The sequence below is a fragment of the Castor canadensis genome, chromosome 3, assembly GCF_047511655.1.
Source record: "Castor canadensis chromosome 3, mCasCan1.hap1v2, whole genome shotgun sequence".
Classification (NCBI taxonomy): domain Eukaryota; kingdom Metazoa; phylum Chordata; class Mammalia; order Rodentia; family Castoridae; genus Castor; species Castor canadensis.
The window spans coordinates 5,252,264-5,278,720 of NC_133388.1; the positions used below are offsets into that span (position 1 = coordinate 5,252,264).

Sequence of the window (26,457 nt, forward strand, 5' to 3'; positions counted from 1 at the left end):
CTTAATTGCAAGCTTAATTTGACAGCACATTCAAAAGATCATACACCATGATCAAACTGACCTCAATCTAGGAATGAATGAAAGGATGGTTCAACATATGCAAATCAATCAACATAAAATATCATGCAAACATAAACAAAGATATGACCTACATAGTCATCTCAATAGATGCAGAAAGTCTTTGACAAAAATCCAACATCTCTTCAAAATACAAGCCCTGAATGAACTAGGAACAGAAAGTTTATACCTCAACATAATAAGGAGTATATCCAACCTGTAATCCTAGATACTTGGGAGGCTGAAATTGGGGAGGATCATGGAACAAGGCCAGCCAGGCAAACAGTTCATGGCACCCCCATCTCCAAAATGAACTGGATGTATTCTCAAGCAGTAGAGTGCCTGCTTTGCATATGCAAAACTCTGAGTTCAAATCCTAGTACCACAAAAAAGACTATATTCAACAGACCTATAGGGAACATTACACTGAATGGGGGAAAACTGAAAGCATTTTCCCTAAAATCAGGAAAAAGACAAGGATGTCCACTACCTCAATTCTTAGTCAAATAGTTCTTGAATTCTTAGCCAGAGCAATAAGAAAAGAGAAAGAAATGAAAAATTAAATAGCTACAAATAAAAAAGAAAGAAGTCCAACTCTCCTGTTTACACATGACGTGATCTTATACTTAAAAGGTACTAAACCCCATTAGCAGACTCTTAGATCTGATATATGCTTAAGGACAATATCAAGATAGAAAATCAAACATACAAAACAAGTAGCTTTTCTACACACTGCTAACAAACTTGCTGCAAAAGGAGTTAGCAAAGCAATCCTATTCACAAGAGCTTTGAAAATAATAAAATAAAATACCTGAACATAAACTTAACCAAAGATGTTAAAGACTTCTACAATGAAACTATAAAGAAGTGAAGAAAGAACTTATAGAAGATACTCAGATGGAAACACCTTCCATGTTCATGGGTCAGCAGAATATTCTTAAAATGACCATATTACCAAAAGCAATATACAAATCCAGTCCCCATGAAAATGTCAATGACATTTCCTCACAGAAATGGAAAAAAATCCTAAAATTCATATGGAAACACAAAGAAAACAAATTGCCGAAGCAACCCGGAGGGAAAAGAGCAATGATGGACATATCACAAAACCTGCCTTCAAACCATGCTAGAAAGCCATAGTAACAAAAACAGTATGGAGCTGGAAAAAACTGACAGATAGATCAATGGAAGACCCAGAAATAAGCCCAAGCAAGTACTGCCATGTGACTCTTGACAAAAGTGCTGAAAACATTCTGAATAAATAAATTAAAGTCTATTAAAAAGGAAAGAAAGAAGGGCTTAACTTTCTGGAAAAACATTTAAAATCCCTATCTTTGGAGCCAGTCCTCCTGAGACTCTCTCCATCTTCAGGCATGGCAGGTGTCTCTGGAGAGCAGGAGTCAATCCTCCAGGAGGGGTGGACTGCATTTACACAGCAAGGTTAGCTATATGACTAGACACACCAGCTTCAAAGCTGGCAAATCCACCTTTATTCTTCCAAACTCTAATCAATATCATGCCATTGTGTAGTATAGATTGCATGATTTCCTGGCATGGAGCTCAAATTTCACCCCCTCCAAAATACCACTCTTAAAAGAAGCCATGTTCAGAGCAAACAGTCTTAAAATGCATCTGATTCTCAGAAGTTCATTTTTCTCACTGCAAGATCTGTGGTGGTTACCATGGGTCAGGACACAAACTGACACCAATTCCTTTGTGGTGTATGCACAAATACAAACCAGGAGGACGACCCCCGTGTGATGGGTAATTTGGTGTCACTTTAACTATGACATGGTTCCCAGACATTTGTTAATCTTTGTCTGTGTTGACACTCTTTCCTTCTTTCTTTCTTTCTTCCATTCTTCTTTCCTTTCTATTTCTTTCTTTCCTTCTTGCTTTCTTTGACTTCCTTTCCTGTCTTTTTTTAATTTTTATGAGCATTTATTAATTTTATGAAATAATGAATTTTGTTATGAAATTGTCATACATACATATAACATACTTTGATCATTCTTAACCCCCTACTATCCTCCCTTGTTCCCCCTCCCCATGCCCCTTGGTCTCCTTCCTCTTCTCTAATAGCCTCTGTTCTACTTTCATGTCTTTTTTTTCAGATTCCACATATGAGAGAAAACATGCAATACTTGTGTTTCTCACATCAGCTTATTTCACTCACCGTGGTGATCTCCAGTTCCATCCATTTTCCTGGTAATGAAATAATTTCTATTTTCTTTATTGCAGTATAATACTTCATTGTGTATGTATACCACATTTTCCTTATCCATTCCTCCATTGATGGACAGCTAGATTGATTCCATAAACCTATTGTGAATAAAACCATGGTAAACATGGGTGAGCAGGCGTCTCTACTGTAAGGTAACTTTGATTCTTTCTGAGTATATACCCAGAAATGACATAGTAGGATCATGGTATCCCTATTTTTAGTTTTCTGAGGAACCTCCATACTCATTTCCATAGTGGCTACACTCATTTTTACATTCCCATCAGCTTGGATAAGGGTTCTTTTCCCCATACCGTCAGCATTTGATGTTACTTTTTTTTTTTTTTTTGATGACTGGGGTGAGATGGAATCTCAAAGTATTTTGATTTGCATTTCCTTGATGGCTAAAGATGTTAAACACTTTTTCATTTGTTTATGGACCATTTCTACTTCTTCGGTTAAAAAGGGTATGTTCAGTTCATTTGTCCATTTATTAAATGGATTTTTTGCTTGTTTTGTATTTAACTTCTTGAGTTCTTTATGTATTCTAGATATTAGTCCCTGTCAGATGAATATCTGCAAAGATTTTCTTCAATTCTGTAGGCTGTCGCTACACTTTGCTGTTCTCTTATTTCCTGTTCTATTATTATTTAACTAAAATTTAAATCAGTGAACTTTAAGAAAATCAGGTTGGTCTCTACCTCATCAAAAGCCAAGCACAGATATGGGATAGTCCAGAAAGGATCTGTGGAAGACTCCCTTATGTGATGCTTTTGAACTCCATGAGCTTCATAGGAAGGCAAGGACTTTTGAAACTTTCATAAGCAGAAACAAGGGAGCCAGAATGAAGGGGATAGAGACCACACAAAATGGAGAGTGACTGAGATCAGAGCCACAAACTCAGAGGCTACTTGTGCTGTAGCCACCATCACAGGCCCAGAAGATGGGGACTCCCAGCCCAGTGCTCCTAGGACAGACCAGGAGGCTGAGTAAGTCCAAATCCATGGAATTGCCCAGCCTGACCTTGGACTTTCTGAGGACCATGATCTCTTCTATCCAATTTCTCTCTTTTGGAATGAAAATGTCTGTACTCCCCACACACACCATTGTATATTTTTAAGATTTTATTTTTTTATTATTGTTGTACTGGAGGTGCAAAGTGACATTTACATAAGTTCTTACAATATATGATAGTTGAATTCACTCCCTCCATCATTCTCCCCTATTTCCCCGCCCCCCTCATTCCAGGAATAGTTTCAACAGATCTTATTTTTCCTTTTACATACATGTGTACACAATATTTGCACCATATTCACCCTCCTATTCCCTATCCTTTAATCCTCTCCTCCCTCTCCCACTGGTACCAAACCCCCTGATAAGAACTGCCTCCCTTCCTTTTCTCCATTTTTTTTCTTTTATTATTCATATGTGCATACAAGGCTTGGGTCATTTCTCCCCCCTGCCCCCACCCACTCCGCCCACTCCCTCTCACCCCCACCACCTCAATACCCAGCAGAAACTATTTTGCCCTTATTTCTAATTTTGTTGTAGAGAGAGTATAAGCAATAATAGGAAGGAACAAGGGTTTTTGCTGGTTGAGATAAGGATAGCTATACAGGGCATTGACTCACATTGATTTCCTGTGCGTGTGTGTTACCTTCTAAGTTAATTCTTTTTGATCTAACCTTTTCTCTAGTTCCTGGTCCCCTTTTCCTATTGCCCTCAGTTGCTTTTAAGGTATCTGCTTTAGTTTCTCTGCGTTAAGGGCAACAAATGCTAGCTAATTTTTTAGGTGTCATACCTATCCTCACCCCTCCCTTGTGTGCTCTCGCTTTTATCATGTGCTCAAAGTCCAATCCCATTGTTGTGTTTGCCCTTGATCTAATGTCCGCATATGAGGGAGAACATATGATTTTTGGTCTTCTGGGCCAGGCTAACCTCACTCAGAATGATGTTCTCCAATTTCATCCATTTACCAGCGAATGATAACATTTCATTCTTCTTCACGGCTACATAAAATTCCATTGTGTATAAATACCACATTTTTTTAATCCATTCGTCAGTGGTGGGGAATCTTGGCTGTTTCCATAACTTGGCTATTGTGAATAGTGCCGCAATGAACATGGGTGTGCAGGTGCCTCTGGAGTAACCTGTGTCACAGTCTTTTGGGTATATCCCCAGAGGGGTATTGCTGGATCAAATGGTAGATCAATGTCTAGCTTTTTAAGTAGCCTCCAAATTTTTTTCCAGAGTGGTTGTACTAGTTTACATTCCCACCAACAGTGTAAGAGGGTTCCTTTTTCCCTGCATCCTCACCAACACCTTTTGTTGGTGGTGTTGCTGATGATGGCTATTCTAACAGGGGTGAAGTGGAATCTTAGTGTGGTTTTTTTTTTTTCATTTTTCTTTTATTATTCATATGTGCATACAAGGCTTGGTTCATTTCTCCCCCCTGCCCCCACCTCCTCCCTTACCACCCACTCTGCCCCCTCCCTCTCCCCCTCCCTCAATACCCAGCAGAAACTATTTTGCCCTTATTTCTAATTTTGCTGTAGAGAGAGTATAAGCAATAATAGGAAGGAACAAGGGTTTTTGCTGGTTGAGATAAGGATAGCTATACAGGGCATTGACTCACATTGATTTCCTGTGCGTGGGTGCTACCTTCTAGGTTAATTCTTTTTGATCTAACCTTTTCTCTAGTACCTGTTCCCCTTTTCCTATTGGCCTCAGTTGCTTTAAGGTATCTGCTTTAGTTTCTCTGCGTTAAGGGCAACAAATGCTAGCTATTTTTTTAGGTGTCTTACCTATCCTCACCCCTCCCTTGTGTGCTCTCGCTTTTATCATGTGCTCATAGTCCAATCCCCTTGTTGTGTTTGCCCTTGATCTAATGTCCACATATGAGGGAGAACATACGATTTTTGGTCTTTTGGGCCAGGCTAACCTCACTCAGAATGATGTTCTCCAATTCCATCCATTTACCAGCGAATGATAACATTTCGTTCTTCTTCATGGCTGCATAAAATTACATTGTGTAGAGATACCACATTTTCTTAATCCATTCGTCAGTGCTGGGGCATCTTGGCTGTTTCCATAACTTGGCTATTGTGAATAGTGCCGCAATAAACATGGGTGTGCAGGTGCCTCTGGAGTAACCTGTGTCACAGTCTTTTGGGTATATCCCCAAGAGTGGTATTGCTGGATCAAATGGTAGATCGATGTCCAGCTTTTTAAGTAGCCTCCAATTTTTTTTCCAGAGTGGTTGTACTAGTCTACATTCCCACCAATAGTGTAAGAGGGTTCCTTTTTCCCCCGCATCCTCGCCAACACCTGTTGTTGGTGGTGTTGCTGATGATGGCTATTCTAACAGGGGTGAGGTGGAATCTTAGCGTGGTTTTAATTTGCATTCCTTTATAGCTAGAGATGGTGAGCATTTTTTCATGTGTTTTCTAGCCATTTGAAATTCTTCTTTTGAGAAAGTTCTGTTTAGTTCACTTGCCCATTTCTTTATTGGTTCATTAGTTTTGGGAGACTTTAGTTTTTTAAGTTCCCTGTATATTCTGGTTATCAGTCCTTTGTCTGATGTATAGTTGGCAAATATTTTCTCCCACTCTGTGGGTGTTCTCTTCAGTTTAGAGACCATTTCTTTTGATGAACAGAAGCTTTTTAGTTTTATGAGGTCCCATTTATCTATGCTATCTCTTAGTTGCTGTGCTGCTGGGGGTTTGTTGAGAAAGTTCTTACCTATACCTACTAACTCCAGAGTAGTTCCTACTCTTTCCTGTATCAACTTTAGAGTGTGGGGTCTGATATTAAGGTCCTTGATACATTTTGAGTTAATATTGGTATAGGGTGATATACATGGATCTAGTTTCAGTTTTTTGCGAACTGCTAACCAGTTTTCCCAGCAGTTTTTGTTGAAGAGCCTGTCTTTTCTCCATCGTATATTTTTAGCACCTTTGTCAAAGACAAGTTGGTTATAGTTGTCTGGCTTCATATCTGGGTCCTCTATTCTGTTCCACTGGTCTTCATGTCTGTTTTTGTGCCAGTACCATGTTGTTTTTATTGTTATTGCTTTGTAATATAGTTTGTTCTTTTGACTGAGTATTGCCTTGGCTATTCGTGACCTCTTGTGTTTCCATATAAATTTAACAGTAGATTTTTCAATCTCTTTAATGAATGTCATTGGAATTTTGATGGGAATTGCATTAAACATGTAGATTACTTTTGGGAGTATAGACATTTTTACTATGTTGATTCTACCAATCCATGAGCATGGGAGATCTCTCCACTTTCTATAGTCTTCCTCATTCTCTTTCTTCAGAAGTTTATAGTTTTCCTTGTAGAGGTCATTCACATCTTTTCTTAGGTTTACACCTAGGTATTTGATTTTTTTGGAGGCTATTGTAAATGGAATTGTTTTCATACATTCTTTTTACTTTGCTCATTGTAGTGTATAGAAATGTTAATGATTTTTCTATGTTGATTTTATATCCTGCTACCTTGCTATAGCTATTGATGATGTCTAGAAGCTTCTGAGTAGAGTTTTTTGGGTCTTTAAGGTATAGAATCATGTCGCCTGCAAACACGGATATTTTGAACGTTTTTTTACCTATTTGTATTCCTTTTATTCCTTCTTCTTGCCTAATTGCTCTGGCTAGGAATTCCAGTACTATGTTGAATAGGAGTGGAGATAGTGGGCATCCTTGTCTGGTTCCTGATTTTAGAGGGAATGGTTTTAATTTTTCTCCATTAAGTATAATGCTGGCTGTAGGTTTGTCATATATAGCTTTTACAATGTTGAGGTACTTTCCTTCTATTCCTAGTTTTCTTAGAGCTTTTATCATGAAATGATGTTGGATCTTATCAAAGGCTTTTTCTGCATCTATTGAGATTATCAAGTGGTTTTTGTCTTTGCTTCTGTTAATGTGGTTTATTACATTTATTGATTTTCATATGTTGAACCACCCCTGCATCCCTGGGATGAAGCCTACTTGGTCGTGGTGAATAATCTTTTTGAGGTGTTGTTGAGTTCAGTGTGCCATTATTTTGTTGAGGATTTTTGCATCAATGTTCATTAAGGAGATTGGCCTATAGTTCTCCTTTTTGGACGTGTCTTTGCCTGGTTTTGGGATAGGTGTAATCCTGGCTTCATAAAATGTGTTTGGCAGTTTTCCTTCCCTTTCTATTTTGTGGAACAGTTTAAGGAGGGTTGGTATCAGTTCTTCTTTAAAGGTCTGATAGAATTCAGCAGAGAATCCATCAGGTCCTGGACTTTTCTTTTTGGGGAGACTCTCGATTGCTGCACCAATTTCATTTTGTGTTATAGGTCTATTCAGGTGATTAATTTCCTCTTGGTTCAGTTTTGGATGATCACATGTATCTAGAAATCTGTCCATTTCTTTAAGATTTTCAAATTTATTTGAATATAGGTTTTCAAAGTAGTTTCTGATGATTTCCTGGACTTCCATGGTGTTTGTTGTTATCTTCCCTTTTGCATTGCTGATTCTACTAATTTGGGTTTTTTTATCTCCTCATTTTTCTCAGGTTTGCCAGGGGTCTGTCGATCTTGTTTATTTTTTCAAAGAACCAACTTCTTGTTTCATTAATTCTTTGTATGGTTTTTTTGGTTTCTACTTCGTTGATTTCAGCTCTTATTTTTATTATTTCTCTCCTATTTGTTTTGGGATTTGCTTGTTCTTGTTTTTCTCGGACTTTGAGATGTATCATTAGGTCATTGATTTGGGATCTTTCAGTCTTTTTAATATATGCACTCATGGCTATAAACTTTCCTCTCAGGACTGCCTTAGCTGTGTCCCATAGGTTCTGGTAGGTTGTGTTTTCATTTTCATTGACTTCCAGGAACTTTTTAATTTCCTCTTTTATTGCATCGATGATCCATTCTTCATGAAGTAATGAGTTATTTAGTTTCCAGCTGTTTGCATGTTTTTTGTCTTTACTTTTGTTGTTGCGTTCTACTTTTACTGCATTGTGATCAGATAGTATGCACGGTGTAATTTCTATTTTCTTATATTTGCTGAGATTTGCTTTGTGCCCTAGGATATGATCTCTTTTGGAGAAGGTTCCATGGGCTGCTGAGAAGAATGTATATTGTGTAGAAGGTGGATGAAATGTTCTGCAGACATCTACTAGGTCCATTTGACCTATTGCATATTTTAGATCTTGGATTTCTTTATTGAGTTTTTGTTTGGATGACCTATCTACTGATGATAATGGGGTGTTAAAGTCTCCCACAACCACTGTGTTGGCATTTATATATGCTTTTAGGTCTTTCAGGGTATGTTTGATGAAGTTGGGTGCGTTGACATTGGGTGTGTACAGATTGATGATTATTTCCTTTTGGTCTATTTCCCCTTTTATTAGTATGGAATGTCCTTCTTTATCTCATTTGATCAATGTAGGTTTGAAGTCTACTTTGTCAGAGATAAGTATTGTTACTCCTGCCTGTTTTGGGGGGCCATTGTCTTGGTAAATCTTCTTCCAGCCTTTCATCCTGAGCCTATGCTTATTTCTGTCGGTGAGATGGGTCTCCTGTAAGCAACAAATTGTTGGATCTTCCTTTTTAATCCATTTCATATAGTGGTGCCTTTTGATGGATGAATTAAGTCCGTTAACATTAAGCATTAGTACTGATAGGTATGTGGTGATTCCTGTCATTTAGTTGTCTTTGTTGTTTGAAGGTTTGATTGTGTGTGCCTAAGTTGAGGTTACTCTCTACTGTCTTGCTTTTTCTTTTCCTGTGGTTTGGTGCTGCCTGTCTTTTCATGGTTATGTTGGGTTTCATTTTCTGTGTGCAGAATCCCTTGCAGAATCTTTTGTAGTGGTGGCTTTGTGGTCACATATTGTTTTAGTTTCTGCTTATCATGGAAGACTTATTGCTCCATCTATTTTGAATGATAGTTTTGCTGGGTAGAGTATCCTGGGGTTGAAGTTATTTTCATTCAGTGCCCGGAAGATCTCACCCCACGCTCTTCTTGCTTTTAATGTTTCTGTTGAGAAGTCTGCTGTGATTTTGATGGGTTTACCTTTGTATGTTACTTGTTTTTTCTCTCTTACAGCCTTCAATATTCTTTCACTAGTTTCTGAACTTGTTGTTTTAATGATGATATGTCGTGGGGTAGTTTGTTTTGATCTGGTCTGTTTGGTGTTCTGGAGGCCTCTTGCATCTGTATGGGAATATCTTTCTCTAGATTTGGGAAATTTTCTGTTATTACTTTGTTGAATATATTATGCATTCCCTTTGCTTGCACCTCTTCTCCTTCTTCGATGCCCATGATTCTCAAGTTTGGTCTTTTGATGAGTCAGTGAGTTCTTGCATTTTCTTTTCACGGGTCTTGAGTTGTTTAATTAATAGTTCTTTGGTTTTTCCTTTAATTACCATTTCATCTTCAAGTTCTGAGATTCTGTCTTCTGTTTGTTCTATTCTGCTGGATTGGCCTTCCATTTTGTTTTGCCATTCTGTTTCATTCTTTTTTCTGAGGTTTTCCATATCCTGGGTTGTTTCCCCTTTAATGTTTTCTATTTTTGTCCTGAGTTCATTTATCCATTTATTCATCGTGTTCTCTGTTTCACTTTGGTGTTTATACAGTGCTTCTATGGTTTCCTTTATTTCTTCTTGTGCTTTTTCAAATTCTCTATTTTTGTTGTCTTGGAATTTCTTGAGTGTCTCCTGTACATTTTGGTTGACCCTATCCAGTGTCATCTCTATAAAATTCTCATTGAGTACCTGTAGTATGTCTTCTTTTAAATTATTCTTGTGGGCTTCATTGGGTCCTTTGGCATAGTTTATCTTCATTTTATTGGAGTCTGGATCTGAGTATCTGTTTTCTTTATTCCCCTCTGGTTCCTGTACTAATTTTTTGCTGTGGGGAAACTCGTTTCCCTGTTTTTTCTGTCTTCCCATCATTGTCTTTTGTGTTGTTACTGTCCCTGTACTGTGTGCAATTAAGTATTTTCTAGCTTGTAATAATAACAATGGTAATATTTAGAATGGAAGGGTGAGCTGAGATGGAAAGGAAGAAGTTAAAGAAAAGGGGGAAACAAATACTCAGACAAGAGGGAGAAAGCAGAACAAGGTTTCAGACAAGAAAGTTTCAAAGGTATAAACAGGGAGCATTAGTGTACTAATTGGCAGTAAGCTGAACAGACATTAGAGAGAAAGAGAGAGGATTGAAAATCAAAAATAAAAAAAAAGATAAGAATAAAAATAAAAAATAAGTAAATGAAAGAAATATCTATATATAAAAATGAATTAAAATAAAATGGAAAATAGAAAATTTAAAAAAAAAAACAAAAAACCAAAAAAACCTCCAAGTTCAAATGCAATGAAGTTTCAGTCTTGATAATTTGGGTGTCCATCTCAGTCTCCAATCCTGGAGATGGTGCCTCAGATGTTGTTCTGTAGTTGTCTCATCAAAGGGGATGCATAAAGTAGAACAAAACTACACACACACAAACCCACCAAGTGTCCCAAGTTCAAATGCAATACAGTTTCAGTAAGTTTTTCCACTTGCAGGTATAATTTGGTTGTTCTCTCATCAAAGGTAGGGAGAAAAAGAAAAAAAAGAGTCTGAAGACAGTTCTGAGAATGGTATCTGCAGCTGTGGCTTGCCTGCCCACTGCTGTCAGCCTGCTGTTGCTGGAGGCGTTGTTTATGCAGAACTCTGGGGTGAGCTTAGCACTCACCTGGCCCTGCAGGCTTTGTTTGTTCAGAGTTCTGCTGTGCGGGAGCCTCTGCTACAGGCTTTCCCCTTTCCAAGCACTGGGAAAGGTGACACTGCACCCGCATTGTCAGGCCTGTGTGTCTATTTACAGTTCATGTGGAAGGTGGGTCTTCCCCTCTCTCCTGTGGAGTTTTCCTCCCTCCACCACTCTCACCAGCTTTCCCGCTCCTGGTTGCTAGGCGCACGCCCCGCCCCTACTCCTGCCAGAGCCTCTCTGGCTGCCTGGCTTGTTTATTTACAGTCCCGGGAAGGATTCCCTTCCCCCAATCTTCAGTGCTCAGGGTGCCCCACCCTCTTTCCCACGTGTCTTTATTGCTCTTATTGCTTATTACTCAGTTTCTCTTTTTTCCCCGGGTGGAGGTCAGTCTGTCCAGGGGCCTATGCTGCTCTAACCCAGGCTTGTCTGTGGGAGTACCACGGTACCGCAAAGCTCACCTGGTCCGCGTCTTCCCAAGCCGTCTGGGCACCGGTGACTGGCGGCCTGGGGGCCCTCCTTGTTTCTCTGTTTAACATGAAGTGGAGATTCTCTGCGCCAGCTGGAGGTGTGGAGGGGTCAAAGTTATGCCTCTTCTCAGTGATTATGCCTGCAAAGTGTGTCTCCAGCGTCTCTCCAAGATTTCACTATAGGAGGCTCACTTTCTCCTTCCTCCCTCTAGCCGCCATCTTGGAATCCTCTTCCTTTTCTCCATTTTTGTAAAAAGAAATTATTACATTTTTGCTTGTTTAAGTTAGCTATACAGGGTGTTCCATTGTGACATTTCCATTTATATAATGTATTATAACCTAAATTGGTTCATCCCCTCTATTTTTATACTTTGTTTTTTGAAAGCAGGTAACTTAACATCTGGCTTGACAGCTCCACAAGGGAAAGAACTTGACCTCCCAGTCAATCACACATGAGTCTCCTTATAGTATTTGCATGCAATCTGGAACTCATGCTGGAATGGAAGAGACTTTGGGTATACTGAGGTAAGATGAATGCATTCTGCATGGGAGGACATGAATTTGGGGATATCAAAGGGTAGCCTAACATGGGGTGAGTTGCACCCACTACAGATTCACATGTTGACGTACCAAGCCCAGGACCTCAGAACAGGCCCATGTTTTGAAACAGATTCTGCAGATGGAATCAAGTTGAGATGGGCTCATACTGGATCAGGGTGGGCAACAAATCTAACAAGACAGGGGACCTTGAAAGGGGCAGTTGGGACATAGACACATGCACAAAGAGAAGGCCATGAAGATGAAGCAGTGGTTAGGACAGCTGACTGCCAAGAAGACCACATAGCTAGGAGAGAGGACTGGGACAGATTCTCTCTGTAGCATGGGAGACCCTATGCTGCCTACACCCTGACCCAGGCTTCTGGCCTTCAAGCTGGGAGAGAACCAAGCTCTGCTGCTCAAGCCGCCCATCTGTGGCATTTTGCCCAGGCCCAGCATCCTCAACCTATGAACATAGTTGTCCACCTGTGCTGTCAGCCCCACAGACTTCACAGCCTCTCCACCCTCCCACAGCCTCCTCTATCTTGCTGCATATATCTGGACTGGCTGGTGCCCCATTGTTCCCCATGACTGTGAAGCTGAGCTGTGATGAACTCCATTCCACCAAAGAGAAACCAGACCCTGGAGCAGCTGCCTCTGAGCCACAGAGCAGGATGGAGTTTCCCTTGCAGCCCCTGAGCATTCCCAGTTCTCTCTCCATACTCAGCTTATGGTGCTAGTCTGATGTTCAGGAACTGGGCAGACTCCAGGACCTGTGGGGACCCAGTGAGCATGCGCCTATCCTCCTGGGGAAACAATTAGTGGGAAAGACATGACATGCACACAAAGGCCCCAGGACACCCCCATAACAGCAGGCCCAAGACAACTTTAGCTGCCCTCTGCACCCTGAAATGCCCCCTCCAGAACCCTAGCTCTGGAAACTGGCCTTCGCCAAGGCACCATCTCAGGTGCTCCCTCTGTAGCCCCACCTTAGGGACCTGGGCACTCATACACCCCCAACACCTTCTCCTCTCCTCTCCTCTCCTTCCACCCAACCTGCCTTCTCCCAGCAGCAGCACCAGTCACCAGAAAACCCTCTTTTCTTGCTCTTGGCCCTGAAGGTTGTGTGTATCCATACCCTTGAGGAAGTTGTTACTCTCTGCCCCTCCAACCCCCTACCTGCCTCAGTCCCAGAGCCCTTCCAGCCTCCAATTCAGACACTGAATGTGTCCCTCTTCCTTGTCTCTTTGGACTAGACAGCTCTGTGCATGTCACACTGTGCAGCATGACCATCCCTCCTGTCCCATGTCTCCACCATCCCCAGGTTCAGAGTTGGGGCCCCTGACCCCAGATCTGCAGCCTATCTGCTTCCTTAGGGAGCACCAGCCTCAGAGAACTTCCTTATCCATGTTCCCTCTCTGCTCAACTCAGGCCCACCTGGACCCCAGCACTGCTTCTTTCTGTAGCTATGCCTGCCCCTGCCTGTGAGTACCTGTGAGTTCATCCAGAGCCCCAGTCTCTGGCTCCCTCCCCGTCTCATCTAGCTGGCACTCCACCAGACCCCAGCCTTCACCACATCCCACTGTCATGCTGCCAGACCTCAACCCTCAATTCCTCCCTGTGTCAGAGGCTAAGCTTGGTTCCCTTGAAGGAAAGATAGCTGGTGAATAGGCCAAGGAGACTGTGACCAGGGTTGGATGGGGGTCGGAGAGCTCAGTGAGAGGCCCAGGTATAGAGAGCCCTGAGTACTTCAAGGAGGAAGTCAGAATACAGTGGACATAGCTCTCAGCCTCAGAGAGCCCCAGGGATCCCAGGAGGCCATGACCACAGAGAAGCAGGTGACAGCAGGCTTCCTGCTTTCTCCCCTGGTACTCAGGGCCACAGCCTCACTCACCTCCATCCACCCACATGAGGCGCTTCAGCTAGGTCTGGACTCCTCCTCCCTCTCACACACAGAAACCCCCAGAAGAAAGGGGAACTTCAGGAGATGCCTCATGCCACACAGTTTCAATCCCATTCTTAGTCTGTATTCTTAGTCTGTGCAGGAGTGAGGGGGTGGAGTGGTAGTCACAACTCCGGGGACAAAGGGCAGTGACTCCCAGGAGGACAAGACAGAGCTGAGCTGGTGGCAGCCAGGGGCCAGAGCAGCAAAGGCTGGAAACCACCTTTACACAGTGAGTGGGATCAGCAGGGAGAAGTAGCTGCCATAGAAGTGGGTCACAGGGACTGGGCACAGCAGTGGCCCTCCATAACCTAATAGCCAACAGGCTACAGAAGGATGGGAAGGAGCAGAGACATCAGCCCCCAAATGGATGGGACGGGATGGAGTGGGATGGAATGTGGTAGGAGGAAGCCTGAGGAATGGGATGGAATGGGATGGAAAGTGGTAGGAGGCCTGAGGAATGGACTTGTTCTGTCCTAGAAGTTGGTGAGCACAGGACAGCTCACCTGTGGAAACAGAAGGGATCCAGAAGAGCAAGGAACAAGTGGAAGCTTTCAGAGCTGGGAGCAGTGGGGAAGATGGAATGGTGAGGTGGCAGCTCCTCTGAGAGAGGGCAGGGCAGGATCCGAGGCTCTGCCGGGATTTACAACGGGAGATAGGATGGGGGCCCTGAGGGACCAGAGAGAAAGTCCAGTACTGGGAAAGAGAGGAGGAAGTTTGGAGCCAAACTTGGGCTGAGAAAAGGCAAGATGGGCAGGGGCAGCCCCAGGTGCTCAGGGGACCAGGAAAGAGCAGACACAGGTAGCATGCATAGGTGTCAGTAATATGGGGGCCAGTGCAACCCCAGGCGCTCAGGAGATGAAAGCAGAGAAGCCACCTGTGAGCTAGGGCAGGTAGGAGTGCTGGAGCCAGGACAGCCCCAGAAGTTCAAAGGATCAGGTGCAGAGCAGCTACAGATGAGCTGGGCCTGTTGGGAGTTGGTTGGGGGCTAGGGTGTTTCCAGAAGCTCAGGGTACAAGGATTATGTAACTATAGGTGAATGGGTCCAGAAGAAACTCCTGGGATGGAGCTGAGGTAGCCCCAGGAGTTCAGGGGCCTAGGGAAGATCAGGACAGGTGATCTGAAGCATGTGGGGGTGCTGAGGACTAGGGCAACCAAAGGAGCTGAGGTGACCAGGTAGAAAGCAGGGCAGGTAAATTTGGGAGTCCAGAAGATAGCAAAGGGAGCTCAGAGGAGCAAATGAAGAGCAGCTATAAGTGAGCTGGGGCAGGCTGGTGTCCTGAAGGATAGGGCAACCTTTGGAGCTCAGAGGACCAGGGCCGAGCAGCTACATGTGAGCTGAGGGAGTGAGGGCAGTGCAAACAGGGGTGGCCCTGGGAGCTCAGGAGACAAAGGAACAAGGAGCCCTTTACCCAGCAAGTGCTGAGCAGATACAGGTAGCAGGAACAGCTGAGGCTCCGAGAACCCCAGGTCAGCCTCCCTGCTGAGAAAATGACAGCACAAGGGAGTGGAGAGCAGGCAGGAAGGGGCTAGGTGTCCTGTCCAGTCCAGTGGAACAACCAGGACTCGGGGCAGAGGAGCAGCAGGGAAAGTGCAGGAGTGGCCAGCAAGGGCCTCTGTATGCTCATAGGGCAGATGACACAAGGGCTGATAAGACAGCACGCAGACATCAGGGGGGCCAGTACAAGGGTCAGAGAGACCTGGGTCCCTGGCAGGACAGTGTATGGTACCAGGTGGGCAGGGGCTTCAGGAGCAAAGCTGAATATAGGAGGTGTGAAAGAAGGAGTGCCCAGTAGCATAAAAGAGGATATACTGTGGTTAGATTAAGCAGAGAGGTAGAAGGAGAGCAGACAGTAAGAGTGAGGAGAATCCCATAGCTCAGGGCTGAGGCTACGTCTGCTTTGTCTGCTCTGAAGGTGGAGAAGGGTTGGGGTTGTGACTGGAAGCTGGTAAGCAAAACACCACATCTGACCAGGTCAAGCAAAGGAGATCCAAGGAACAAGGGGCCAACAGAAGCTTCCAGAGCTGGGAATAGTAGGGAAGGTGAGGCCTGCAGGAGACAAGGCAGGGCCAGGAGCACTGCTGGAAAAATGGCTAGACACAGGGTAGGGGACCTGCAGAGTCAGGGAGCAAGCCCAATACTGGGAAAGAGAGGAGGCCAGGCTTGGGGCCAACCTGGACTGAGGGATGGTAAGATGGGCAGAAGACAGCCCCAGGAGCTCAGGGAAGAAGAAGTAGATGAAGAGCAGGTTAGATAGGGCAGGTGCAACCTGGGAAGCCCAGGGCAAAGGAGAAAGAGCCTTGAGATCTGGCAAAAGCTGAACAGATTTAGGAACAGGGAGAACTAGGGGTCAGAAGAGCAAGAGCAGGTAGCATGCCTGTGGCAGCCCCAGGAGCTCAGGGAACTGCTCATCTCACCCTAACACATGCCCTGGCTCACCTGTAAATGCTCACCCTGAGCTCCTGGGTCTCCACAGCCCATGCAGCACCACACCTTATATGCACCTGGAACGTGCACCTGAAGGCTGGTGGAGTGCCAACTGAATGGGGTGAGAACAGAGTCCTGGTGGAATGCCAGGTGAAAAGGAGGGGAAGGGTACCAGGTCTCAGAGCTCTGACTGAGCCCAGAGTCAGGGGCAGGCATGGCTGCAGAGGAAAAAACAGCACTTGGGGACTGGTTGGCCTTGGACTGAGTGGAGAAGGGAACCTGAGCAGAGAAGGTCCCTGGGGTTGGTGCTCCTAGAATGCCACTAGAGGCCAGGGCTGCCAGTTGCTAGGAAGATGTATGGGAGGAATGCTGGGTAGAGGGTCACAGATGACCCACAGGAAGGATTCAGGAAAACCTGAGTAGGGTCTGGAGTCCAGGGATGGGGCTCAGAGCACAGGTTTGAGATTGCGGACTGGCAGGTGTAGAGGATGAGGAGCTGAGGGGGAGGTGAGCAGGGGACAGTATGAGGGAAGTCAGGGATCCAAGCCCGGTCTAGAGGGTACTGGACTTGACTCAGCACCAACTCCCCAAGATGCAGTGCTGCATGGCAAGGTCCAGGAGCAGGGCTCTGGTTCCAAACATTGGAACCAGAACCTAGGCAGAGGGTGGCAGAAGCTCAAGACGTCCTGAAATGCAATTCACTCATGGCAGGGGCAGGGGCAGGAACTGAGCGTCTTTCTGGAAGCACACTGAGGACAGGACTTGCCTCAGTGGTGCCATGGTCCTGGCCTTTCCTAGGACTCTTAGGAGGGGAAGGGGATCAGGTGAGGGCGTTAGGGCTAGCCAGGAGAACTGCTGACACCCACAAACCCAGACACTGCGTATGTGGGATCCTTGCAAAGGATCAGGGTTCCAGAAGGGGGGAGGGGAGGAAAGAGGAAAGACAGCCTCCAGAATCTGTGCCCAGCTGTGCCTGACACCAAGCTTACTCAGTATCTGCTCTCTTGCAGCCAGCCCCACTGCCCCATCCGTCTTCCCATTGGCCCCCAGCGGTGGGGCCAGGTCCGCCTCCACTGTGTCCCTGGGCTGCCTGGTCAGCGGCTACTTCCCTGAACCAGTGACCGTGTCATGGAACTCTGGAGCCTTGTCCAGCGGTGTGCACACCTTCCCATCCGTCCTGAAGGCAGGCCTCTACTCCCTGAGCAGCTTGGTGACTGTGCCTTCCAGCACCTGGCCCAGACAGACCATCACCTGCAATGTAGCCCACCCACCCACCAACACCAAGGTGGACAAGACCATTGGTGAGAGGACAGCCTAAGGGAGGGGGGAGTCCACTGGAGTCACGCTGGGGGTGGGTTTTCATGGGCTAGAGAAGCGAATCTAGCACAGGGGACTGTCTATCATGTGGAGGCATCTTCCCAGGCCTCTTCACTCAGGCTCGGAGGGACCCTCTGGACCAAATTACTATTCCCAGCCCCTGGACACACAGAGGTGCATGCTGGTGTCAGGACTGCCCTGGGTGATATCCAGGGACAGACTGGCCCTGACCTGAGTCCACACCCAGGGAAACCTCTCCCCTTCCTCTGCTTAACTCCTCTCCTAAACTCCAGTAACCCCAGACTTCCCTCTGCAGTGCCCAGATGTGAGAAACCACCATGTCCTGTGTGCCCAGGTGAGTCATCAGTCCTCATCTTTGATCCTGGGTGGAGAAAAAATGCCCAGAGACACCCGTGCATTGAAAGGTACACCAATTACTGACCTGTCTCCTCTCTGTCTACTACACCAGCTCCTTCACTCCCAGGGGGACCGTCTGTATTCATCTTCCCCCCAAAGCCCAAGGATACACTCACCATCGCCCTGACCCCCAAGATCACCTGTGTGGTGGTAGATGTGAGCCAGGATGACCCTGAGGTCCAGTTCAACTGGTACATGGACGATGTGGAGTTGCACACAGCCCACAAGGAGTCAAGGGAAGTGCAGTACAACAGCACAATCCGTGTGGTCAGTGTCCTCCCCATCGTGCACAAGGACTGGCTGTCAGGAAAAAAGTTCAAGTGCAAGGTCAACAACAAAGCCCTCCCAGCCCCCATTGAGAAAACCATCTCCAAAGTCGAAGGTGAGACTGGTGTGGTGGACAGGGCAGGAGCTGCCATGGCCACAGGGTGAAAGCCTGGCTTAGAAAGCTCTCTGCCCTATTAATGACCTCTATGCTGACCTCTCTTCCACAGGGCAACCCCGAGAGCCACAAGTGTACACCTTGCCTCCACCTCAGGAAGAACTGAAAAACAGCAAAGTCAGTTTGACTTGCATGGTCATTGGCTTCTACCCACCAGACATCTCTGTGGAGTGGGAGAGTAAAGGGAAGCTAGAGGAGAACTACAAGAACACCCAACCTGTCCTGGACTCTGACGGGACCTACTTCCTCTACAGCAAGCTCACAGTGGACAAGGACAGATGGCAGACTGGAAACAGTTTCACCTGCTCTGTGATGCACGAAACTTTACACAACCACATCACTCAGAAGACCTTCTCTCCATCTCCGGGTAAATGAGCAGTGCACCAGGCGAGCCCTTGCTACCCAGTGGGCTTTCGGGTTCTCCACGGACACTGACACATAACCACCCCATCCCATTTAAATAAAGCACCCAGCACTGCCCTGGGACTCTGCAACACTGTTATGGTTCTTTCTGAGGAAGAAAGTTCACTGCATGCCTGGGCCAGATGCCTAAGCTGTCTTTATTAGGGACAGAGAGTGGGGTTTGCTCAATCAGACACAGAGCATATGGGTCTTCCCTGCTATACAGGGCAGGGCCTGGCCAGGGAGTTGGTCCTCAAGTGGAGGGGACATGGCCCAAGGCACCCCTCTCCCAGGCTCACCTCCTAGCCCACAGTGACTCTGGGCCTGCAGTCACCCTTAGGGAGCCCCCAAGGGAAGGAGCACAAGAATAACAAGACCCTCCTCTGTCACTCTGATTTCATCCCTAGTTCACATCCAAGGGGCTTTCTCTGTGCACTGTGGAGGCCAAACTGGCTGTGGGTGCAGAGACAGCCCCTCCAGGCCCCTGAACTCAGACCAGGCTCCTCTCCTCCACCTCACTCTTCATGAGACCAGGACTGTCCACCATATGGACACTAACCCCAAAGGGGCTGCAGCAGCCAGCCTGTCTGCCCCAGGGAAGGGACTGTCTTGATACCCAAGTGGACACTGAGCCCAGATCCAATAGAACAAGCTTGCTGGGTATCACCCAGACAATGGGGCACTTGCACAAATAAACTTGTGCACTCATACATGTACACATGCCACAACACTGAGAATTCATATGGGCAAACTGCACAGCACCAGACCCAAGTGACAGGTGACAGGTGTCCTGTTACCAAACACTGGCATGGACACAGGCTCACACTCACGCTCCTCCACATGCTGGCCGACTCACACAGAACCAGCTCTCCTCTTACAAGGGGCATCTGTACCCCTCCCCCAACACACACTCATCCCCCCGACCCACACTGACCCTCCATCCTCAGGCCCAAGTTTCCACCCCACACACGGAGGATACACCCCATCTCTATGTGGCCAGGTTCCCCCCCCCCAGTCCTAATTTCCCTGTAGCCCAGGCATTACTAGTTACACACTCTACAATGCCTCTGGGACCCTAGGCCCGGTGAGAAGGGGACAAGCATAGGGCCACGTAGGCTGCAAAACCACTGCCTACAGATGTCACTGCCCCTGACACAGGGCGGAGGTCCTGCATGTTCCCAGCCAACATGTAGGGTCAGACAGTCTGGCCAAGCCTGACACCTGAGCTGAAGCACTTGGGGGAACTGAGGCTGATGTCCAGGGTGGGAAGCCAGGGGAGCTGGCCCCCAGGAGGGTGCTGCTGACTGAACCCAGCTTGCCTTTCCTACTGGGCCTCCTGCCAGACCCCCTTACCTTACCCAGCCCTCACCTCACACACTGACCACCCTCTCCCTGTCCAGAGATAGACCTGTACGAGACCTGTGCCGAGGCCCAGGACGGGGAGCTGGACGGACTATGGACGACCATCACCATCTTCATCACCCTCTTCCTGCTCAGTGTGTGCTACAGTGCCACTGTCACACTCTTCAAGGTGGGCACACTGTCCCCACACTGGTCCCTATGCTGTTCAGCACAGTGCCTCCATGATGTCCACACTGTCCCCACCATCCCCAATGCTTTCCATCCATGCCCACTGTCCATGCTGCCCTCACGCTGACTTGATGTCCTGAAAGTACCCATGCCATCCCTCACCTTGTACCACGTTGTTCTCACTGTCCCCATGCTGTCCCCACACTGTCCCATGCTGTCCCCACACTCTCCCATGCTGTCCCCACACTGTCCTAGTGCTGTCCCTACACTGTCAAATGCCATCCCCCACATTGTCACATGATGTCACACAGCCTTTATTCTGTCACATGCTTTCCACTGCAGTGTCCCCACAATATCCCCTGCTGCTCCCCACACTGCTCCACAGTGTCCCATGCTATCTCCCAGGCTGTCCCCACATCACTCCTACACAGACTATCCCACAATGTACCCTCACTGCCCACATTGTCCCACCTGTCCCCAATTGTCACCCACACTTTCTGTACACTGTTCCCATGGCTGTGCCCATGAACCACGTGCTGTCCACACTGTTTTGCCGCACTAACTCCATGCTGGTCCCCAGTCTATCCCCACACTGTTCTCACCCCTGGCCTATCCTTTCCTCACTCTATCACTACACTGTCCTCACCCAGTCCCCATCCTGTCCTTACTCTATTCCCACACCATGTCCCCATACTGCAATCACATTGTCCCCAGCCATCATGCTGCCCTGCTGTATCACTACAATGTCTACCCCTTGATGTCTTCCACAGTGTTCCCAACTGCCCCCTGCAGTCTGCATGCCCCATCCACAGTGTCCCAATGCTATTCCCACACTGCACCCACACCATCACCACACTATCCCCCATGCTGTCCCCTACGCTGTTCCCAAACTGTCCCCCATCATGTCCCCACAGTGCCCCCTCATTGTTCCCATGCTCTCCCCTGTGCTCTACCACAATCTGTTCCCACACTGTCCCTACACTGCCTCCCACTGTCCCTCATTCTCCTGTACAGGATGGGAGATGGTGGTCCTGTGTCCACTGTGCCTGGCTCACCCACTTCATCCTGCAGGTGAAGTGGATCTTCTCCTCGATGATGGAGCTAAAGCAGACAATGGTCCCCGACTACAGGAACGTGATTGGGCAGGGGGCCTAGAGCCACATCTATCAAGGTCCCAGGTCTTCCCAGGCCCCCATAGGGCCCTTTCCATCATGTCAGGCAGCTTCACAGCCAGGCCACATCTACCGTCTGACCTCACCATCCTCTAACCCTATGGTGCTCTGACCTTGAGCCCCTGACCTGTCCCCCTGTGGAGAAAAATGCAGACAGCAATCTCTGCCTCCCAATCTCAGCTACCTGGACATGTGCCACCCCTCCACAGCAGCTGCAAGGACACTGGCCAAGGCCAGCAGAGGTCATGTGGGACATCTCTGCCCTCAGGGCTGCAGAGCACCCAACCTGGAGGTGGAAGCCAGCACTGACCATATCTACACGGGCAGGAAACAACTTCCTTGTAGACAAGCTCATTACTGCCAGCCTACTGACCTCAGGGTTTTTCTGAGAGAAATTCAAGTTTTCAGATGTAGGTGTGAAACTGTTTGCCACAAGCCCGGAAAGCAAAGGACCATCATGCCCAAAAGGGGCTTCAGACAGGCTGCTAATGGTTTCTCTGATGACATTCGCCCCACCCCATATCTAACCAGGCCTCATCATGGCACTTCTGAAACCCTTGCTTGAACAAAGGGCTTCCGTTTCTTGGGCTCCTGGGACAGAATCTACCATGTGTGGGGGCTCACCCCACCTTCTGATGACCAGGGCTCTGCCACCTCCCCCCAGGTTCCCAGCTCTACTCCAGGGACAGCACTCAGAAGAGGGCCTGTGCCACATGGCCAGCAAGGGGTCCCCAGCTGGTGCCAGGGCAGAGACACCTGAGGAGGTGGTAGGCATCCACCTGGTAGACCTCTGGGGGAGGGTCCTGTAAGCAGACCCATTATTATAACCATATATTTGTTACATGAGATAGTTGCCAACTGTTTGGGATATTATACATAAAAATCATGTTGTCTGAGAACAAAGGAGTATTAGAATTGTTCCTCAATCTATATTCCTTTTATCCCATTTTCCTTTCTTCATGCATGTCCTAGACCTTCCAGTATGCTGTGGAATAGTAGTAGTGTTAAAGGAGCAAGGTCATTTTGTCCCTGACCTTAGGGAGAAAGCATGCTGTGTCCCATATTAACTATGATGTCAGCTGTAAGGCTTTGTAAATGTCCATTGTCAATTTGAGGGTATTCTCTACTCAAAGCTTGCTGAATTTTCCATGATAAATGGTGTTGAATCTTAACAGATGCATTTTCCTCATCTATTGTTATGACCACATTGATTATTACCTTTTGGCCTATACATGTGGTGAATTGTATTAACTGCTTGGAGGGATGGGTTTTCATCCTTGTTTGTTATTTATATTTGCACTGCTGGGGATCAAACCTAGGGCCTCACACATGCTAACCAAACACATCACAACTGAGCTATGGCCTGTCCCAGTCCCTTAACTGATTTTTGAAAATCAAACTAGCCAAGTTTCTGCAGATAAGCAGAACCAATGAGAGAAAGAGAATGAACTCAACTGAAACATGAAGTTAACCAATATGTGGAATAAAATCCACAAGATCTAATTCTCTTTATACATTGTTTCATTCAATTTAATAGTATTTTGTTGACATTAAGCTTTACATTTATAATATTAGAGGCAAGTAATCTTTTTTAAAAATGTAGAAATCACCTTCTTTTTATTCCTTTTTTAATTTCTTATTGGTGTATATTAATTATACAAAGTAAACCATTTCACTGAGACATTTCCATATATGCATATACTTAGATCATATTTACCCCTCCATCCTTCCCTCTTATTCCCCTCAAGATACCCCTTTTTCTTTTTCCGTTCTACTTTGACAGTAGTTTCCTGTTTTGTGACTTTGTTTTTATTTTTTTCCTTCCTAATTTTCACAAATGAGAGAAAACGTGATATTTGTCCTTGTGGCATGGTTTAGTTCATTTAACATGATAGGCTCCAGTTCCATCCGTTTTCCAGCAAATGACATAATTTCACTCTTCTTAATGGCTAAGTAAAACTCCACTACTTATGTGTGCCACATTTTCATTATCCACTCACCAGTTGATGGGCACCTAGGTTCACTGTATAAATGAACTATTGTGAATGTTGCCACAAAAACATTGAATGTGGTATGGCTGGATCTTACAGGATGTATTTTTAATTTTTTGAGGAAACTCTATGCTGATTTCTCTAGTGCCTGAACTAATTTACATTCTACCAGCAGTGAATTTATTTCCTACCAGCATTTTCCCTACAGCCTCGCCAGCATTTGATCTTATTTGTTTTCATAATGATAGTCATTCTAATGGGTGAAATAGAATCTCAGTGTAGTTGTTATTTATACTTCTATGATGGCAAAGAAAGCTGAACATTTTTCATGTATTTATTAACCATTTGTACTTCTTCATTTGAAAAAGAGATGTTCCATTCATTTGTCCATTTATTGATTGGATTATTTGTTATGTTAGTTTAACTTTTTGAGTTCTTTATATGTTCTGGATTTAATCCCCTATAAAATAAATAACTGACAAACACTGTTGATTGTTCCTTTCTTATGCAGAACACTTGTAATTTGATACAATCCAACTTGTCAGTGTTTACTCTTACTTACTGAGCTATTGGAGTCCTACATAGAGAGTCCTGCTACACCTATATATTGGCTATATTTGCCTATAGTGGTTTCAAATTCTAAGCTTTACATTAAGCCTAAAATTTAATCCATTTTGAGTTGACTTTGTGCAGGATGAGTGCTAGGGATCTAGTTTTAATCTTCTGCATATCGATGTCCTGAATATTCTGTACATGTATGTTAAATCCATATGATGTATAATGTAACTTAATTCTGAAGTTTTCTTATTGACTTTTTTTTGTCAGAATGACCTATGTATTTATTGGTGAGAGTGGGGTACTGAAGTCCCACACAAAGACACTAGTATATGAACTTAGAAGATACTAGTTACTAAATGTAGGAAAGGAAAGAAAATAAGAGGAATAATACTAGTGAATAATGCAAGAAAAATGGAAGGAAGATATATAAACGGGAGACTACAATAAAGGGAACAAGTGATGATGATAATGATGATGATGATGATGATGATGATGATGATGATGATGGAAGAGAGAGAGATAGAGAGAGATTTAAAAAATCATACTAGCCTGAAATGGGAAGTAAACATAGTAAAATGCAACAAGAAACAACAGCCCAACAAACAAACCAAAAATAATGACAAAAACTAATGAATGTAGAAGGGGGAATAGGGACAGAAAAAATATAAGAAAAATTTATCTAACTGAAGATAAAAGAGAATAAAGCTGAGGGTGAAAAGAGAGGGAGAAATAAGAGATGACTTAAAATTAAACATTGAACACTGGGTGTGGTGCTCACATCTACAATCCATGTACTTGAAAAGCTGAGGCAGGAAGACCACAAATCCAGACTGGCCCTTGTCTGGAAAGGACAAAGCAAAAATAAATAATTAAAAATTTTAAAAACCCCATCAATCAAAACAACAGGGAGAAAAACTGTTCAAAAGAATCAAAGAAAAAGATGCTAAAGAAGAAGTAATATAAGATAATTTTGAAAGCAAAGAAAAGGGAAAAAAGAAAATTGCTCTTAAGAGCAGAGGGGATAGTAGACAACATAAAGGTATAAACAACGATGTCATTCTGCAGAAAGCAACTGGCAAGGGCTCCATGACTGATTAAGCTCAAGAGAGCTAGTCACTAAGACTTACCTGCAAAGATAATAGGAGTGAGAAAAGTACAGGCAACTTCCTGACAGGGAACTATCAAGTACCTCTAAGTCCAAAGTAAGGGAAAAACGTTTTTTAAAAACCTGCTTGAAAGAATTTACAACTAGTAATGGAGACACCACCATCCTTGTACATCCTGGAATATGATGGAGATTGACTATTGAGAGGGTCTTTTGAAACACCAGGATTCAAGAGAGTTCAGTAGAGGTTGGGAGGACAGGAAGGTTATGAGAATGCAGAGTAAAACAAGAGCCACGGTCCCCCTGCTCCCTGACTCCCAGCACCTGAAACATGATAATATCTCCTACTGAGAAGGTCAGAGTATGCCTTTCTCAGTAAAGTGATCAACTCCCCCCTCAAAGAAAAAGTACCTACAGATGCTAAGTATGGGGATTTAACAATAAAATTGTGGAATTACACATGATCACACACATTGAATCAACTGGACAGCATTTCCACCCACTGACACAGCATCCATACACACCTTAGAGGTGCTCCATCACTAAAATTAAGCAAGTGACTGAGCACCTAATGGCTCACACCTGTTATTCTAACTACTTGGGAGACTGAGATTAGGAGGATCACAATTCAAGGACAGCCCAGGCAAATAGCTCACAAATCCTCCATCTTCAAAATAACCAGAGCAAAAACATGTACTGGAGGTGTGGCTGAAGCAATAAGTCACCTGCTTTGCAAGCATGAAATCCTGAGTCTCACACAGACACACACAAAAAAAAAGTTAAGTGAGAGGCAGCATAAACAGGCATTTGAGGAAATCTTCTGACTTGAAAAACAAGCAGGAACTACAGACAACTCAGGAACAAAAGGAAATTTTCAAGATACAGTGAATAACATACCCAGATGGTTGTTACATCCTGTGTTAATTGGCTTTGTGTTACTCTTACAAATACCTGGGCAGATTAACTTGTAATGAGAGAAAGTTTATTTTGATCCAGCATTCTGGAGGTTTCGATTCATGATCTGGTATATTCATCACATTCAGTCCTCTGGTGTGGGGAAGAGAGCAGCATATCATGGTCAAGCATGTGAAATAGCAAAATCATTGATTCACTTCCTAGCATGATGCAAAAGAGAAAAAAAAGGAAGGAACTG

General features: G+C 45.1%; 1 long non-coding RNA gene and 3 gene segments (V, D, J or C); 3 read left to right on the forward strand and 1 right to left on the reverse strand.

The window, feature by feature from the left end:
* LOC109683548 (Ig gamma chain C region-like) overlaps positions 1 to 19,040 on the forward strand; it is a 128,668-nt gene extending 109,628 nt beyond the window's left edge. The window contains 4 exon segments of the C gene segment in view: positions 17,381 to 17,671; positions 18,004 to 18,042; positions 18,157 to 18,486; positions 18,599 to 19,040. Of these exon segments, the coding sequence occupies positions 17,381 to 17,671; positions 18,004 to 18,042; positions 18,157 to 18,486; positions 18,599 to 18,921 (983 nt within the window).
* Positions 1 to 26,457, forward strand: part of LOC109683549 (Ig gamma-1 chain C region-like) — a 160,790-nt gene that overhangs the window by 109,356 nt on the left and 24,977 nt on the right.
* Positions 1 to 26,457, reverse strand: part of LOC141421460 (Ig mu chain C region membrane-bound form-like) — a 152,417-nt gene that overhangs the window by 34,836 nt on the left and 91,124 nt on the right.
* On the forward strand, positions 20,199 to 24,127 carry LOC141421462 (uncharacterized). The gene is made up of 2 exons (XR_012445982.1): positions 20,199 to 20,479; positions 21,550 to 24,127. It is a non-coding gene; the product is annotated as an uncharacterized lncRNA (long non-coding RNA).